This window comes from Phaseolus vulgaris, chromosome 2, assembly GCF_051622355.1.
Source record: "Phaseolus vulgaris cultivar YP4 chromosome 2, ASM5162235v1, whole genome shotgun sequence".
Lineage (NCBI taxonomy): Eukaryota > Viridiplantae > Streptophyta > Magnoliopsida > Fabales > Fabaceae > Phaseolus > Phaseolus vulgaris.
The window spans coordinates 21,621,148-21,639,339 of NC_143499.1; the positions used below are offsets into that span (position 1 = coordinate 21,621,148).

Below are 18,192 nucleotides of genomic sequence, written 5' to 3' on the forward strand. Positions count from 1 at the left end.
GTGTGGTTTGAAAGTTAAACTCCACGTTTCTTTACGTTGCCAATGGTTACTGAACAGTGCCATGTGAGACTTCTCACAACATAAAACATTAATTTAATCCAAATTTTCCCATAGTTTAAAAATACATATTATTATATAATTAAAAATATATGTTTATAAAAATTATTTAAAATTGAAATTTATTTATTTTAAATAAAAGTATCCTTCTTCTTTTTTTCTGACAAAGTTAGAACCACCGACCAACTCATCATTTGGTGAAACGTTAATTATATATATATATATATATATATATATATATAGTTATTTCATAATTTCAAACGTTAATTATATATATATACATATATGTATATATATAAATAAATAATATGTGGGGAAGTATGCTAAACGGATAACCGTTGGATATTTCCAAAGAAAACTTAAATATGTCATTTCCATTTATCAAAAATTAAATATTAAAATGACTGTTGAATCTAATAAAATATTATAATGAAATTAATTCTAGTCAATAATATATTAAATACTCTACATTATTAATGATATAGTATAGAACTTGAACTATAGCTGGTTGTTGACCTTCAAATTTGAGATTTCGTGTAATCAATAAGATATAATCAGCTTAATGACCACCATTCTTTTAAATAAAAATTTAGAGTGAGAAAAAAAATAAGTATGTTGACTAACATATAATAATTGAAAAAATAATACATAAAAAAAATTGTATAGCTAAATAATCACTGTATTTGTGAAAACTAATTGATATTTTAATTGGTATGATAAGGTATTTTTAAATAATAAGCTAGTTGTTAGTTCATAAATATCAAATTTATAAGTTAATTTTTAATTTATAAATTTCGTGTTAATTAATTAATTTATAAGTTAGCTTGTTAGCTTAAAAGTATTTAACTAGCTTATCAGTTTTAAGTTAATTAATTAGTTTATAAGTTAGCTTGTTGTATTTAATAAAAATAATTAATAAATATAAAATGACATAAAAGCACATAATTATATAAGTTTTACTATAAAAAAGATGTCTTGTTTTTAGATAAAATGTAATTGTTATGGCGATTGAACTCAGACGGATTGAATGGACAAACTCCTCTTTTAATTTGTCTCCAATTAGTGCTTCGAGGTACTTGGTGCTCCAGTGGGACAAATGAGGCTCTACCTGTTGATCACACTCCGACGATCAAGTCAGTGAGAGCATACAAAGTATATATTCAGTTTCAGTCTTAAGTATTCAGAAAAAAAAAACATCATTTTACTAGGGTCTCAAGCCCCTTTTATAGATATTCATTCAACGGTTTTCTCCAATCTCAACAAAACAATATTTCATCAGGGAGAATACAATCTCAACAGAAAACACATAATTATAACATAATCTCATGGCCCACCCTTTGGGCCTATAGTGGCCCAAAAACTAAACTGGCCTAAACGCTTGGACTGAGGTCCCGAGCACTCCTGACCAATACAATAACATCTTATTTTATCATATCTGAAAATTATAATATGCATGAAATATCAAAATAAATAGATATAATTCAAAATGCATGACTCTTCATAGATAATTTTATATATTTACACATATCAAACAAATTTTTCATTTCATTTGTTCATTGTGGAATACATGTACAACATCATCTGCTTACAGGTAAATGCACGATCATCACAGACAAATAAAACAAAACACAACACAAACAACTAAGTAAACTAACTATTTTAAAAACTTGTAATAAAATTGTAACTTTAATTAACAAGCATAAATTCATCAATCATCATACATTCCCACAAAGAAATCAAGAGTGTATAAAAATTTATAATTCATCTTTCTCATGTCAGACTTCTACTGATCCACAAACACAAAGACACTTGACTCTATTTTCGGAGGACTTATGCATTAACTTAGACTCAGAGATCTGCACCTATCATACTGTCTCACTGTGAATTCACACAACTATGTGCATAATACTCTTAATATCGAATCACCTCATATGATAAGGTTAATTCATATAACAGTTTAGTTATTTTTAAAACAATTAACTTATTCATATGAACCTCATTTGACTCTCACCACTTGAATAACTTCATCTATATTATATCAGTAAACTCAAGATACCTCCTTCTAAACGAATCACTAACCAATACACATCCTAAAAATCTCAACACTGTATTTCCTTTTCTAAAAATACCATGTTGAGATTACAACTTCGTATTTCACATTTCATATTATACAAAATCACACCATAACTCAAAAATTTAATCAAAACAAAGTTTATCTAAAAAAATCACATAAAAATGCATGAACTAAAATATTTTCAATTAAATATATAATTAAAATTGACAGAAAGTTTAATTAAAAATAATAAACAATAACAAAACAGAGACACAAAAACAAATATTAAAATTTAAGTCTATTTTTTTAGTTTTTTTTAGCTTGAGAAAAATCTTTTGAGCAAAAATGAGTCTCGCTTAAGCGAAAATTTATCTGAGAACACCCACAAATTCATGCCATTTTTTCTTGAGCACCCCTCTTACTTGAGCAAAAATGGACCTGAGAAGACTTAATCAAAAATATCTTGTTTGAGCAAAAAATGTAGAGAAAAACTACTCCAAACTGATATATGCATGATCCACTATAATTTTTACATTCTAACTTGTACTTTATAAACCCTATTATTATCACACTAACAATTCAATTTATTCGGAATTGTGCAGGTACTTTCATTGAGTTCCTATGTCAACCTATACTCTATCATTCATGAATTTCTAAATCAATTTCAATACCTATCAATCTTCCACTTCAAATGCATCATAATACAACTCAAATCATTCATACTCTCATTCAAACCTTTACAATCTTAAACAAAATCCATTCAATAACACATGCATTACTTTACTAAAAATAAACGATCCTTCAAGTAGATTTGAGAGTGTTCACCACGTCAATACCACATTCAGATCTTTTAACCTAGGATTATATTGAAAATTAAAATAAATAAAATAAAATAAAATTATATATATATATATATATATATATGATGTTGGGCAGTATACTAAACGGATAACCGTTAGATATTTACAAAGAAAACTTAAATATGTCATATCCATTTATCAAAATTTAAATATTAGGATGGCAGTTGAATCTAATAAAATATTATAATGAAATTAATTCTAGTCAATAAAAAATTAAATACTTCACATTATTAATGATATGGCATAGAAACTTGAATGATAGACTGTTGTTGACCTTCAAATTTGAGATTTCGAGTAATCATAACATATAATCATCTTAATGACCACCATTCTTTTAAATAAAAATTTAGAGTAAGAAACAAATTAGTATGTTGACTAACATATAACACTTGAAAAAATAATACATAAAAAAATTGTATAGCTAAATAATCATTGTATTTGTGAAAACTAATTGATGTTTTAATTGGTATGATAAGATGCGTTTTAAATAATAAGCTAGTTGTTAGTTTATAAATATTAAATTTATAAGTTAATTGTTAATTTTTAATTTTCGAGTTAATTAATTAATTAATTTATAAGTTAGCTTATTAGCTTAAAAGTATTTAACTAGGTTATAAGTTTCACTTAATTAATTAGTTTATAAGTTAGCTTGTTAACTAAAAAATATTTAATAAAAATAATTGATAAACTAATTAATAATTAATATATAATGACATAAACGCACATCATTATATAAGTTTTAAATAATTTTTTTTTTACTTTTAGGCAGAGATATACTCATAAATAAATAAAAAATTAATATCATTATGTAATTAGTAGAAAAGGGGATAATTTGTGCTTCTAGTTTTAAAAAAATTAAAAATTAATAATGATGATTACATGAAAGAGAATAATGGGTGGCTTGTAGTATATTGTAGTGTTGAATGATGTGAGTGAGTTATAATGTATTGTGTTGATGATATGTATATGCAATTACATTAAAATATAAAGGTAAAATAAGAATATGAAATGTGTATACTAAATGCATGAATGGTTTTATATATTGTTAAAGATTATAATTTTAGAATTTTTATAAATAGTTAAATTCTTATTAAAAAAATTAATGTTTCTATTTATTTTTTAAAAAATTATATAGGTTATTTTGATATTTGAATAATTCATTTTATTTAAACTATTTCATCTAATAAGTAGTAATAAATAATTTTTTTATTTATTTTCAGAAATTAAATTTTTTTATTTATCAATTTATATTATTGTGTAATTTTCATATTTTATCATGTAATAAAAATGATTAGGTGTTGTTAAATCTTTTGTACTTTAAACTATATAAAAAAAGTTAAAAAGTAATCCAACAAATAGTAAAAATAAAAATAATGTAGTAATTGTTTGTCATGTAATAAAAGATAAAATGAAATTAAAAACAATATATTAAAAAATATAAAAATTTAAATAACTCCAAGTTATAAATTAACTAAAGTAGCTTCTATATTAAAAAGTAAAAATTCCTAAAATAAAATATTTTAAAAATAAATTTGTATTAAACAAACTATTAAATAAATTAATAAATAACTTATTCACATACCTTTTCTAATTTTGCCTCCGAAGAGTTTTGGTGTGGCTAGGGTTTGTGTGGGTGACCTGGTAGCGTGGTGACTCTTTACGTCTGCATCTAAGGTGTGTTATTTATTTAAATTTCTTCTTGGAAATTCAATTGCACACAACCAAAGTTACCACCTTTTTCATGTAGCAAATTCTAATTTGTGGTAAAGTCATGATTTTTATCGAAATTTGTGGTAAAGTCACAATTTTTATCAACATTTATGGTAAAGCCAAGATTTTTAGGTTGTGAGGCTAGTGGAACGGTGGCGGTTGGCGTGGCCTGGTCGACAACTTGTTAGCCGTTGGGAATGACGGAGGGTTCTAAGGGTTTCCTTATCCCATGGAATTGTTTGATGGATCGAGAAATATCTTCTGATAAGAACGTATATGTTATGCCTAGTCAAAGGAAGACATTTGCTCAGGCTTTGAGAAATACATGTGACATTCCTTTGTGTTAGAATATATGGCCTTAAACAATAGGGGGTGAATTGTTTACAAGAGATTTTCGAAAACTTTTGAAGGTTTAATGAAACTCTGTGAAGAAATCCAGAAGAGGAATCAAGTTAGCCAATAACACAAATTGTTTCAAAGCAAAACACAGAAAAACAATCGGTTGTTTATACCAGTTCAAACTTAACAACTTAAAAACAGAATTTAAAGGAGTTTAGAGAAAGAGAAATGCACACAAACAATTTATACTGGTTCACTCTTACAACAAGAGCTACATCTAGTTCCCAGAAACCACTGGGTAATCCACTAAGCAATCAAACCAGATTACAAACACCACACACCAAAGTAGTGACCTTGAACCCCCAAGAAACACACTAGCTTTGGCAAACCACACCAAAAGTATTGATCTTGAACACCTCAAGAACACAGAACACTCCTTGGCAATACAACAACAAAAATACAGAAGATTGAGAAAGGATTACACCTGATCAAAGTACAATATGAAAAAAATACAATTGCAATCATATTCCACTTTCACTTGAAAATCCAAAGCTTGATGTGAATCTTGAAAATTTGAGATCAAATATGTCAAACTGAATTTCTCAAAAATGTTTCTTACACTTTAGAAATATATAACAAACTATTTATATTTTCCAAAGATTGGTCAAAAAATTTAATGAAAGAGCGTATTCAGTTAGAAATCATTTAAGACAGATTCACCATTCAAAACAAAATTCTTTTAGGATTTTCAAAGAAACAATCGGTTGAAACCACGAAACAACCGATTGATTTGGTTTGACAGTTAAGTCAACCAAGTCAAACAACTTTCAACCTTTTTTAAAACATCTAAGAACAAAGCAACTAGTTGATTCAACAAAACAATAGGTTATTTTTCACTTAGTTGGAAAATCATTTAACTTCAAAAAGGTTTTAATTCACATCAGTTTTAGATTCAACAAAAGAGTGGATCACACTTTAATCTACCGAGATCCCACCCACACACAACAACAACACCAGCCTTTCATCAAAAACCTTGGATTTGGATTCTTCAAAGCTCTTGATCACTCTTGATCAACACTTTGTCCCAGCTACCTACTCCTTGTATTAAGGGAGACATGATTGCTGTCCGGATTGATGAGGAAGATTACTTGGCTGGTCTTGAGGATTGTAAGACCCATCTTCATGGTCAGGTTATTCTATCTAAGGGGGATAAATCTCTCACACACCTAGATTTAACTAAAAATTTGCAGTCAGTGTGGAAAGCTCTTGGACCGTGAAAAGTCATTCCTCTTGGGAAAGGTTTCTATGAGTTTGAGTTCACTGATAGTTGTCGTTTTGCTGTCAAATTAATATGATTCTAACGTAGACTTGTCTAACACTAGAGAGATGATAGTATAATTGTGGTAAGATGACCCTAAGTCATCTCCCAATAAATCCAATAGTAAAATCAGTAGATCAGTGTTTAGAATCTATCTGCAAGCAATAAAAGTTAGCAATAACAATAAAGATAAAAAGGGGTTTTAGATAGTTGTGTAGAAAATATAAAAGAGATTAAAATAAAAAATAAAAAGATGTTCATCCCCAAGTTCTTCCACCATTGAATTCTTCATAAGTTTTCTAAAGCTTAATCTTTTTCTCAATCCTCCAATAGAGCTAAACCAAATTGAACATGCGCCGATCTGATTTAACTGAAACTCACTAGTAAAGCATGCGTGCTACTGGTGTAATCAATACCCACTTTGTTCCATGCGTATACTCCATGGGAATGCTTATCTCCTCTCTCTTGAATCATTCGCCCAAAAATTTATTTAGAATGATGCGAGCTAACTAAGAAACCAAAGTTTAAGATAAGGAAGACTCTCAATCATGCGTTCAAGTACAACCTCTCACAAAAACCAGTTTTCCATGAGATTAAACTATTAAAACACCTGCTATAGAGAATTAAAAATAAAAACTTTTATTGACTGAAACCTCAGAGCTCAATGGGAAATTACAAAGGAATCAACCAACAAGGTTTAGCCTTCCATGCGGAGGTAAAACAAAAGAATTACAAAGAAGAAAAGAAACTAAGAAAATCCTATGAAGCTCTCTCCTTTTTTCCTCGAGGCTTATGTCTTTTTATAGGCTTTTCTGCTTCAAGGATATTTGGGAAAATATTGTAGTTTAGATTTTGTAAACAGTTTCCACCTTTCCATAATTCTTTTTATTTTGCATAAGATTTGCTTCCAATTTTGTTTCTGGGATCTTGTAGCTTTGATTTTCTCTTTCTTCTGCTCAGAATTTTTTTTCTGTTTCGATTCAAAGAAGCAACTTGAACTTTTGCATATTTGGCTCATTCACAAAGTTAGACAACTTCAGATCATTTACCCTAAAAACACAAAATTACCAAAAATAATAGTTAAAGCCCAAATAAACCCAATTATATGAATATTAATTAAAAATAACAGATTTATTTATTATTATAGTCAATAATCTATGATTAAAGCTATTAAGTGTGAATAAATATATGCTCATCTCTTTAGAAGATATGTGATATGGCTCTCGGGATGGGTTCCTTGAAGTTATCTCCTAGTTTCTTGAGATTGTTTGGCTGGACAGAATACTTTTTCCAGCTACCATGAAAAGTACCAAAACTTAGGCCTAGGTTAGAATCTACAAATTGCCTTTGGAGTATTGGAAACCAAGGACGATATTTTCCATCATCAGAGGTCTTGGTACTCATTTGTCTTTGAATGAACATACTATGAGAAAGAATAGGGGTATGTTTGCAAGAGTGTTGGTGGATATTGATTTGTTGTCCCCTCTCCCCGATCACCTCTTGGTCGAACGTCCGAACTTTGCTTTTGTAGTTAATGTGGAATATGAATGATTCCCTCTATTTTTCTCTCATGGTAAGATGATTGGGCATAAGCTTGCTCAGTGTCGGGGGATTCATGATTAGGGTTGTGTTCCTGGGGAGGGCAACTTCTGATGAACAGGAACAAGGGAGGACCGTGATTCCTAAACAATGTAAAAAGTATCGGAAGAAAGATCCGCAGCCAAAGCTCGTGGAAGATCCCACTGATAAATTGAACATTGATGCTCCTAGCGGGAAGGGTCATTCATGAATCACCTTGCTTATGATAAAACAGGTGGAGTGGAGGATGATTTTGTAGATATGCCTCCTCTTGAGGATGCCTCGAATCATGATAGGTCCCCATCCAGGCAGGGGTTCCACTCCCACTTCGAATTTCCCAGAACCGGGGATGCTAAGGAATTCAGCTGTTGTTATGCAAGCCAAGGGCTCATAGTCACATTCAGTTACGACTCCTATTGATGATCATCATGTGGAGGTCTCTGCTCCTGTGGCTGTACCATCTTCGTTGCGTCCTACCTCTCATCGAAGGGCTAAATCACCTGCAGATTTTAAAACACCAATTAAGACTCTTATTGATGGTCATCATGTGGAGGTCTCTGCTATTGTGGTTGTACCATCTCCGTCGTCTCATACCTCTCGCCAGAAGGTTAAATCTCTTGGGAATGTTAAAGCACTATTGTGGAAGAAATTATTAACATTATGAGATATCTCGAAATTAAATAACATAATCATAATTCAAACATGTGTATTATTTGATCCAAAATTTAGTTCATAAATAATATAAAATTACACAAAGAATTAATTTTGTTTTATTCCTTTAGAATTTCCAAAGGAAAAGAGAAAAATAATTTTAAAATGAAGAAGAAGACATCACACTCTCTACCATACTCAGAAATGTATTGTTGAAATTAAAAAAAAAGTATGGAAATATAGGAGGAAGTTATGAAGGTGCAGGGAGAAATTTTGTTTTTCTCCTACTTGATGATCATTTATCTTTCAACAGTTAAAAGCTTCTTCTTTAGGATTAACACCTTGCAAGTTTTGTTACATCTTTTATTGTGAAAGAATTATGTTCAGTAAAAAAAAATAATTAGTAACTAATTTAGAGACTAAAAATAATTAATAATTATATTGACTTAGTTAAATATATTATTTTATAAACTAAAGAATATTTAATATTTAAAATAGTTTCTATTATTAATAAAAGTTTATAAAATAGTTTCTAAATTGGTATTTAATATTGATTACTAAAATTTTAACTGCTAATTATTTTAGATTTTAAATTAGTCTTTAAGTATAAATTAGTGATAAATTTAGAATTTAAAATAAGTAGCTAAAACTTTGGTAAATATCAATTTATAAATTAATTTATAAATTTTTATTAATAATAAAAAATAATTTTAGATATCAATAATTTTTTTAGTTTATAAAATAGTGTTTAACTTAGTTAATATAATACTAATTATTTTTTATTAATACTAATTATTTTTTATTTAATTTAATGATGTTATTGTGGTGTGATCATTAATTATAAATTAGAGCTGATTAGAAGTATAAGCATCCCTGCTAAACGTTTTTGTTTTGTCGGTGAAGGAGTGCATAATAAACAAGCATTTCGATAACCAAAAATTGTTGATATCGTGAATCGAAAGTTGAATCATTCTGGTATTATCCGAGTATGATATTCAGTAAAACCAATTTAAGTCTCATAAAAAAAATATTTGAGGAAAATATGTAAATTATCCATTACTACAATTGAGAAGTTTAGGATATAAAGAGTGTAGAGAAAAAAAATGTTAACTAAAAATAAAAGCCGCAAGTTGAAGTTTTCTAGCATTGTTTGTATGTAACGAAAGCACAATAACTATGAAGTAGCTATAATCTGCATTGTCTGGTCCAAATGAACTGCAATGCTCCTGGCGCAGACGTATCTTATCATCACTGCTGTAAAACAAATAAAAACAAATGTCAACGGAAATTATAGATACCAATAGTGCATCAAAATTGTTGAGCTATAGTAAACCATGATGACCAAAAGTGAAAATTAATTGATATTAATTGAAGCATTGACTAAATTACCATTCCAATGCAAGCATCTCTTAAGCTGAGTTAATTGTTGAGCGACAAAATCATGATGGCGTTTTGACCAAAACAAAATTACTAGGCACTGATTACAACATTGAATTAACATCCTACACTAGGTGACAACCTTGTTCATTTTAAACAGGACAAACTATGAAGTGACTTTAGGGTTTAGGTTATATCAAATACACTTTGAGGTCAGAGTATGATGGAAAATGTATTTCTTAAATTTTAAGATAATGGAAGATACATGAGAATTTACGAGTAAAAATAAATAAGTCAATTACTTTTTTTTTAATAATAGTTTGATGTTTATGATAGCCTTTTTTTCAACTGTTTAATTTTTTGGGTTAATGTTTATTTAAATAATGTGGATTCACACGTAGAATATATACATTTAGAGCAGATGTTTTGATGGACTAGTTTCAGTAACTTTTTTTATATAAGAATTAGAATATTCTTTAAATATTTTCATTCTTTTTTATTGATTAAAAAAATTATAATGCAGAACACAGGCGAAAACAAATTTATACTCAAACCTCAGGGGCAGCAGGTTTGACTTCTTCTGGTTTGATTTCATCACCTGCATCAGTGTTAATGAAGTGTTCAGAGTGACCATGTAGTATTACTCTTATAAAGCCTCATTATCGAGAAACAAATTATTCATAATATTTATGTGACACATTAATTAAAAACCTAATTTAGTTGTAACTATATATGAATCACGTTTGATACAGCCAAATAAATTGAGTGCAGTTTATTTTATGAACAAGATATAAAGAAGAAAAAGAAGTAAGATTTTACTAATAACAAGTAGATATGAAAAAGTGTGAAATTAAAAAACAAGCAACTGATTCCTTTCTCTTTACTCAAATGTGATTTTCCTTCAAACGTTTGGAGAAAGGGTGAGTAGGTAGGAGGATAGTGTTATAGTGACACTATAATCTCTTTCTATGTCTTAGACATAATCATTTCCACAAGACATACTATAATAATTAGTGAAAACAGGTTTAAATTTATGGATTAATATGGTTTATAGTTGGAAATAAATCCTATTCATAATGGGTTAAAAATATATATTAATTTAACCCAGTTATTATTCTATTCACTCCGTTAAATTGGTGGTGAATTGGGTTCTTCCATGAATCTATCTTTAAAAATAATAATTCTAAGTCTAAAGATGATATTAAATTGAAATTTTAGTTATTTTATTATTTATATATTATATAGTATATAGAAAAAATTTAAATTGATAAATAACACTAGTATATTATAGTAAAAAGAAAACTTGGAAGTTAACAATAATTGAAGAGTATTATAATGTAATATTTTTAGTTATTTAAATAAGTCGCTTAACTCGATGCATGTAGTGAGTAAGATCAAACTATTCAAATTATATTTTAAAGTTGAATCAAATAAACTCATTTATAAATAGATGAAGATGTGTAAGGTTGATTCGTTTTAACCAGTATATAATAACACACTTTTTTCAACTTTTTTCTTAAAGCTTATGAAAAACTTAGTAAGTAAGAGTAGGGACGTTAAAGAGTAAGTAGTGGTGGAAGAACCCATATCATTAATCTTATATAGAAAATTTGAATGATGATGATACCTCCATCCTCGGGTAAATCAGAGGTCCAGAGAGTGAGATTGTCTCTCAACAGCTGCATAATCAAAGTGCTGTCCTTGTATGACTCTTCACTCAAGGTGTCTAACTCAGCAATTGCTTCATCAAAAGCTTGCTTAGCCAAATGGCATGCCCTGTAAGTTTTATCAATAACAAGGAGTGTTGGGAAGCACAAGGATGTGTAATAAGTGAAAAACTCCCAGATTTTACAGAAAGACTGATCATTTATGAACATGTCCAATGGATTTTAATTCACACCAAACCCAATACTTGCTGCTACAGATGGCAACAGAGAATTAAAATAATTGAAGTTTTTGTTTTCTGATCTCAGCAACTATGCTGCAACAAAAGAAGAAGAAAGAAAGTTACCTTTCAGGAGAGTTCATTATCTCATAATAGAAGACTGAGAAGTTGAGTGCCAGGCCAAGACGGATTGGATGTGTTGATGGAAGATCAGTGTTTGCAGTTGCTAAAGCAGCCTAACAGTAGAAGTTTCAACATCAAACAGATAACCAGAAAAAAAGTATAGATGAAGGAGTTGATTGGTGAGATGAGAGAAAACCTCATATCCCTTAAGTGATTGTTCAGCTGCCTCCTTTCTTTCTTGGTCGGTCTTGAACTCAGCTAGATATCGATAATAGTCACCTTTCCTGGATCAAAAAACAATTGATTAAGCTCAACAAAATGGAACACACAACCTAACCCTGCTAAAGCTCTATAACAACAGAAATATATAATGACACACACACTCTTCTTTCTTGTTAGAAGATATTACAATAAGAAAAAGACACTAAAAAAGTTTGAAGTTTCAATGAATTAAGATAAAAGGGATTCACTTCATTACTCACTATATAATTATTCATGAATAAACTCATACAAAATCAAGAGATAAATATGTGTATTTTTTATATATATTATTAATTTTTTTTCATTTCTATCTAATACAGAAATTTTAACTAAAAATTAAATCCCTAATGTGTTAATCATTTAGATTCCAAAATTTTCAAACAAGTTATTCGTGTATTAAAATTCAAGATAAAATCAATAGTTAAGCAAATGTAAAGAATTTGAACCTTCTTCTCCCAAAATAAATTTGAACCCTCATATATTATCGCAAAGTAAATTAATTTCACTCATACGAATTCATCCTTTCTTTTAAGGTATATATTTTTCAGACTTTATAAAGTGATAAATTCAATTAAAAAGAAAATACTCATTAATTAAAATTATATTTCTCAATAAAATATATTTATTTTAAATATATATTTTTCTGAAAAAAAAAATTATATATTAGTGTTTCATTAATCTTAAGTATAACTATGTGCAAAATGTGTAAATTTAAGATATATTTAATGCTATCAATTAAATTAACCAAATTTTTTATCGTAAAAACTTTTTAAATTTGTATTTTTTATTTTGAATGATATAGCAGTTTTAATTTCTAAGTAAAAAAATCAAAATTTAGATGCTATTAATACGGAGTGTTGTTAAGGTTGTTTTGTACTGAGAATGAGAATAAAAGTTTGACTTTAATAATATTTAATAGCTAATATTACGAAAATTTTGATTTGAGAACAGAAGTAAACATTTAATAAGAAAAAGAGTAGAAAAGTAAATAATAATGAAGATGACTCACATCTTATAGTAGAAAACGGTGGCTTCTCCTGAGGTGGAAGAAGGAACGAGATGCTTGTCAATAATTGAGAGAATATCGCTGCAAATTTTGGAGAGTTCCTCTTCCACCTTTTGACGATAATTCTTGATCATTTTTGCGTTGTTCTCATTTCCTTTAGACTCTTCCTTCTGTTCAATAGAAGACATAATGCGCCAAGAAGCTCTTCGTGCACCAATCACATTTTTATATCCCACAGAGAGCAGGTTCCTCTCTTCCACGGTCAGTTCTAGATCAAGTTTTGCAATTGCCTTCATGCATTCAACCATTTCTGATGAATTTTCCAAGTTAATACCATTTCCAACAATCATTATAATCAAACAAAATCAATCCAATCAACTCACTTAACTCAATTCATATATCTTGGATCTTTTTAATTTTGGTACGTGAACAGTTAGAAACAATCTGGATTAACACGTATAATTAACAAGGTGGCATAAAAACATAGAAAAAGTGATGATCGACCTTCATATCTCTCAGCTTGCTCAGAAAGCTTGGCGATGTAAACTTGGGTCTCTCTCTCCTTCTCCGCGGACATTGTTGTGTTGTATCAGAGGAAAAAGGGTTTGAGAATGTAAGTGGTTGTGGAGAAGAAGAAGAAGAAGAAGAAGAAAAGGAGGAGGAGGAATGCGAGGGAGAAGGGGAAGGAAGGGTGGAGTGTATATATAGAAGGAACAAGTCTTGTGGAGAGAGGGTAAGACTGAATCTGTGCCCTAGGATGAGCGATTTTGAAAGATGAAAGAAAGGCGCAATTCCATAGGACTGTGATCGTGCTTAGCTGTAATTCTAGTTTCACTCTTTCTTATTCTTAGATCAAAACCAATCACCCAACCCTAACTTCTAGGACTTCCTTAATATCATTTCAATGTTCTATATACAATTTTTTTTTTCATTTTAAAATTCCCAATTATTGCATTTAATTACTATATTTTTGTCACACTTCTTTCACGTTCTAATAAAATTGCTAGATCTAAGCAAATTGAGTTGTGATGAAATACAAAAATTATATGCATGTTATGTTTAGAAGAATAAAATATTAATATACCATATCATCTCTTAGGTATTTGCATACACAAATGTTATTATAAATGAGGTTTTTTTTTTTAAATTAAACCCATGCTCTTCTTGGTGATATTTTATTGTCCACCTTAAATGTCTTATACACATAAAAAATGCGGATAAATTTTTTAATTTTATAAAAAATATTTTTATTGCTAATAGGAACTATAGATATTTTTTTCAAAAGCACATAAAGCATTTTTTTACATATAGTATTTAAAAATTAAGTAAACATAAAGACAATAAAAAAATATGTTAAATTAAACTTAAAAATAAATAGATAAAAAAAAATATGAAATAAACACAAAAAAATAATAACTTTTAATCAAAGAATATTAATTTAATTCTCTCTAGGAAAATTTCGTTAATTATGCTTTGAAAAGTGTAGTAAGTTTAGTTTATTAATTAAGAAAATCTTGGGAATTTAGTTTTTTTCTTAATTATTTTTCTAGTTCTCAGGTTTTGGTTTTATTTTGGTCTCTGTTTTATTTTTACTTTTATTAGTCTTTCTATTATTTTTTTTTTATTAAACATGTTTTTAGTCATATTATATCATGATGGCATTATGATATGACATATATATCAATTGTACCAATCAGTACTCGGTCATCGACATTAGACATCGGTGTTAGGGATCAACATTGAACCTCGTCAATAGAAGAGAGATCAGACATTCGTGATCTGAACAGGTGTAGTGGGCCACGTAAGGTGGGTCCCAAAATTACACTAGTTACCAGTTAAAACATCAGATATGGGAGGAAGTCCTAAGAGACGAAGGATCCATGCAGGTGGTGTGTATAGCGCATTCAGGCGCGACACGAGTAAATAGTCCTTGGAGGCGCTAAGGCCCGTTAGGGTTAGGGTTTCAAAGGGAAGTTGCATGCATGTCACGTGAATACTTAGGGCTCCCACAGAACAAATGGCCCTAGAGATTTGGTGCACAAGTTGGTACCCAGACGACCATTCTGTTAGTCGTTGCACTCCAGTTAAGGGAAGTTTTATGTGTCAGATTATGCTAAGATTGTGTAATAGCGGCGCAGGGACATTCTCCAAGGAACCCTAGACACGGGTAACAAAACAGATGTAATAATGGAAACCAAGTAGAGGAGGCGTCTCAAGCCCAAGTCCAAGTAGCCCAAGCCCAAGAGGGGACCCAAACCCAAAGGATCACTAGGAGCATGGCTAGAGCATTGGGTGGAGAGCATCATTTGATGACTCTTATTGTAATTTCTCTTGTATAGTTTAAGAGGTGTGAATATTAAATAAAGAGTGTGAATATACAAAATAAAGTCACATTGTCCATGTGACTTAGGGGATGGCGTAAAAGTACTTTAGGAGGTGCCGAAAATAGGAAATTAGTCACACTTTCCTCATGTCTAGCTAGGCGCCGAATTTGAATTGCATTTGGAGGGGAATTCTGAATTTGTTTAGCTTTTCATTTCAACCCTCTTCTACTATAAATAGAGAGGCTAGGATCTTGTAAATTTAGATTTGGTAATTGATGAAAAGAAACTCTACTCAAATTGAGAGAGCTTTGTGAGATTTGATCTCCTTCCTAGTCTTATCTTGTGTGCTTTTGGAGGGCTATAAGTGGCGGCAATCACACACTCATCTCGGAACTTTCACCACCAAGTGGTGTGTTCCTCTCCAACTTCATCTCATCCGATCTTCATCCAATTAAGTCATTCTCCTTTCATCTCCATTTTCCATGTTTAAGGAATTTGCAATCAGTAGTCTTATTCCTATGCTTTGTTCTTCTATTCTAATCGGTCCAATTTGTGCCATTGATGATTTCATTCGGTAGAACTCATTCCTTGTTCAATTTTGTTCGGTTTTAGCTAATTTTATGCTTTAATTGTGCTTTTACTTGTGTTCATGTGTTGTTCTTACTTTCCTTCCCAATTCCACCCTATATTTGTGTGTAAGGACATGACACTCATGATTCTTATGAGTTTGGCTCTTCATTTGGATGGCATTGTCCTCCATTGAATTGTCCTTAAGCCTCCTTAATGTGTTGTATCTTGTCTTGTGTCAATCCAACTCACATAAGGTAAACCCTAGTTTCAACCTATATAAAGGGTGCTAAGAGCCCTAACAAGGTACATAGTTTCTAAGATTGAACTACTTTATACACTTGGTGTTTCTTTGCCCTAATACTGACTTGAGCGTCGGAGTGCAAACGGCCGTCAAGGCGCCCTTTGTCTTTGTAGGTGAGAGATTTTTCGATCAAGGAAGTTCGATTCTCAGGCGGAGATAGGAGGGTCAGGGACTACCGTTCGAGTCAACCGACGCAAGTGAGTCAACCGGCGAGAACATAATTAATAATGTTGGTCTCAAAGTATGGAATGGATTTGGACTGTCCGCAAATTCCAGTGAAAATACATTCATGGTGGTGGAGAGATCTGTAGAAAGTATGTACAAGAGAGAGAAGGAGTAGGTTGGTTCCAACAACAACTAGCATGGAGGTTAGGAAGTGGAGACAAAGTGAAATTCTGGGAGGATGTGTGGATTGATAATAGTAATCTCAAAACTCTTTACCCGAGGTTGTTCTCACTGTCCTTAAACCAGGGTCTAAAGGTGTGTGAGATTGGGGAGTGGGTAGATGCAGTATGGAGGTGGAATCTAAGGTGGATAAGGGATAGATTTGAGTGGGAAACTCTGTTGGAAGCCAATTTTATCCAACACATAGCCTGGGTAAGTTTGTCAAGGGAACAGAAAGATGTTCAAACGTGGGGGTGTGAAGATTCAAAGACCTTCTCTGTCAATGCAACATATGAATTCTTAACTAAGAAGGTCAGTAGTCCACAACAGGAAGTGTTTAAGTCCCTGTGGAAAATCAAAGTATTCCCCAATCTCATAACCACAACTTGAAGGGTCCTCCTAGGCAGAATCCCAACTAGGAGGAGAGGGGTGATGCTAAACTCAATCTTATGCCAAACGAAGGAGGAATCATGTCAACATATTTTCATAGAATGTCCTTTTGCTCAGAGTGTGTGGACGTTGTGCTTTAAATGGATAGGTATATTGTTTGTTCAAGACAATGTTTTATCGATGCACTTTGAAAACTTTTGCTTGTCACAAGTGAGCAGTAAACAAAATCTCCCGTGGAAAGGAATATGAGTAACTATAGTGAGGTGTATTTGGGAGCATAGGAACTCTATTGTGTTTAAACAAAGTGTAGTAGATGTGGAAGAGTTTTTCCTGAGGAATCAACTCAAGTTAAATTTCACTCTTAGTTATGTAACTACTTAAATATCAATTTAGTTATTTTTTTACACACTGGGGATATTTTTTAACTGACAGTAAAAGACTAATTTCTTTTGAAGTGTAAAAAACATTAAAATAAACCTTGTCTTCTTTTAAAAGAAGTATTTATATACATGTTTAAGAAACCTAAATATCTATGAATTGCATTTGTTGTATCTACCTATAAAATGACTTTGCTTATAGAGAGTTTAATCCTTAAATGACATGTTTGATATGAGAAAGCAAATTCTCCTTCCCCCTCCCTAGTTTCTCCTCCCTTCTCCCTCCATATTAATGGTAAAAAATAGTTTTAACTTTTAATTTTTTTTAAATAATTTTAAATGAAATATAATCTCATATTTTTAAATAATCTCAGTTGTACTCACTTTATACTTCCCTTTCAGCCACATCACTTTCATTCTTTCTAGTCGCACGTTTGACACTAACTACATTATTTGAGTGTTATAAAATTGACAAAAAGATTCATTATATTCCACATTTCTCAATATGAAGATAATTTTTTTTAGTTTTATACTTATTTTTGCACCTTGCTCATATATTTTTGTAGATTTTGTAGTTTCCAAAATATGAAAAAAAAATAAGCAAAAAAAAAACACAACCACTACTAGA

General features: G+C 30.3%; 1 protein-coding gene across 2 annotated transcripts; it reads right to left on the reverse strand.

Annotated features, from left to right (window-relative positions):
• Positions 1 to 9,587: 9,587 nt before the first annotated feature.
• LOC137809647 (14-3-3-like protein GF14 iota) lies at positions 9,588 to 13,877 on the reverse strand. Of its 2 annotated transcripts, none has more exons than XM_068610747.2 (7): positions 13,723 to 13,877; positions 13,222 to 13,528; positions 12,148 to 12,235; positions 11,955 to 12,064; positions 11,571 to 11,719; positions 10,498 to 10,541; positions 9,588 to 9,817 (listed from the first exon to the last, which is right to left on the reverse strand). In XM_068610747.2, exons 1-7 carry the CDS (start codon positions 13,793 to 13,795, stop codon positions 9,815 to 9,817), a joined length of 774 nt encoding a protein of 257 aa, XP_068466848.1. In that variant the 5' UTR covers positions 13,796 to 13,877; the 3' UTR covers positions 9,588 to 9,814. The 2 variants fall into 2 exon arrangements, with proteins under 2 accessions (XP_068466848.1, XP_068466847.1); XM_068610746.2 differs by having other exon boundaries at positions 9,588 to 9,820.
• Positions 13,878 to 18,192: the final 4,315 nt, after the last annotated feature.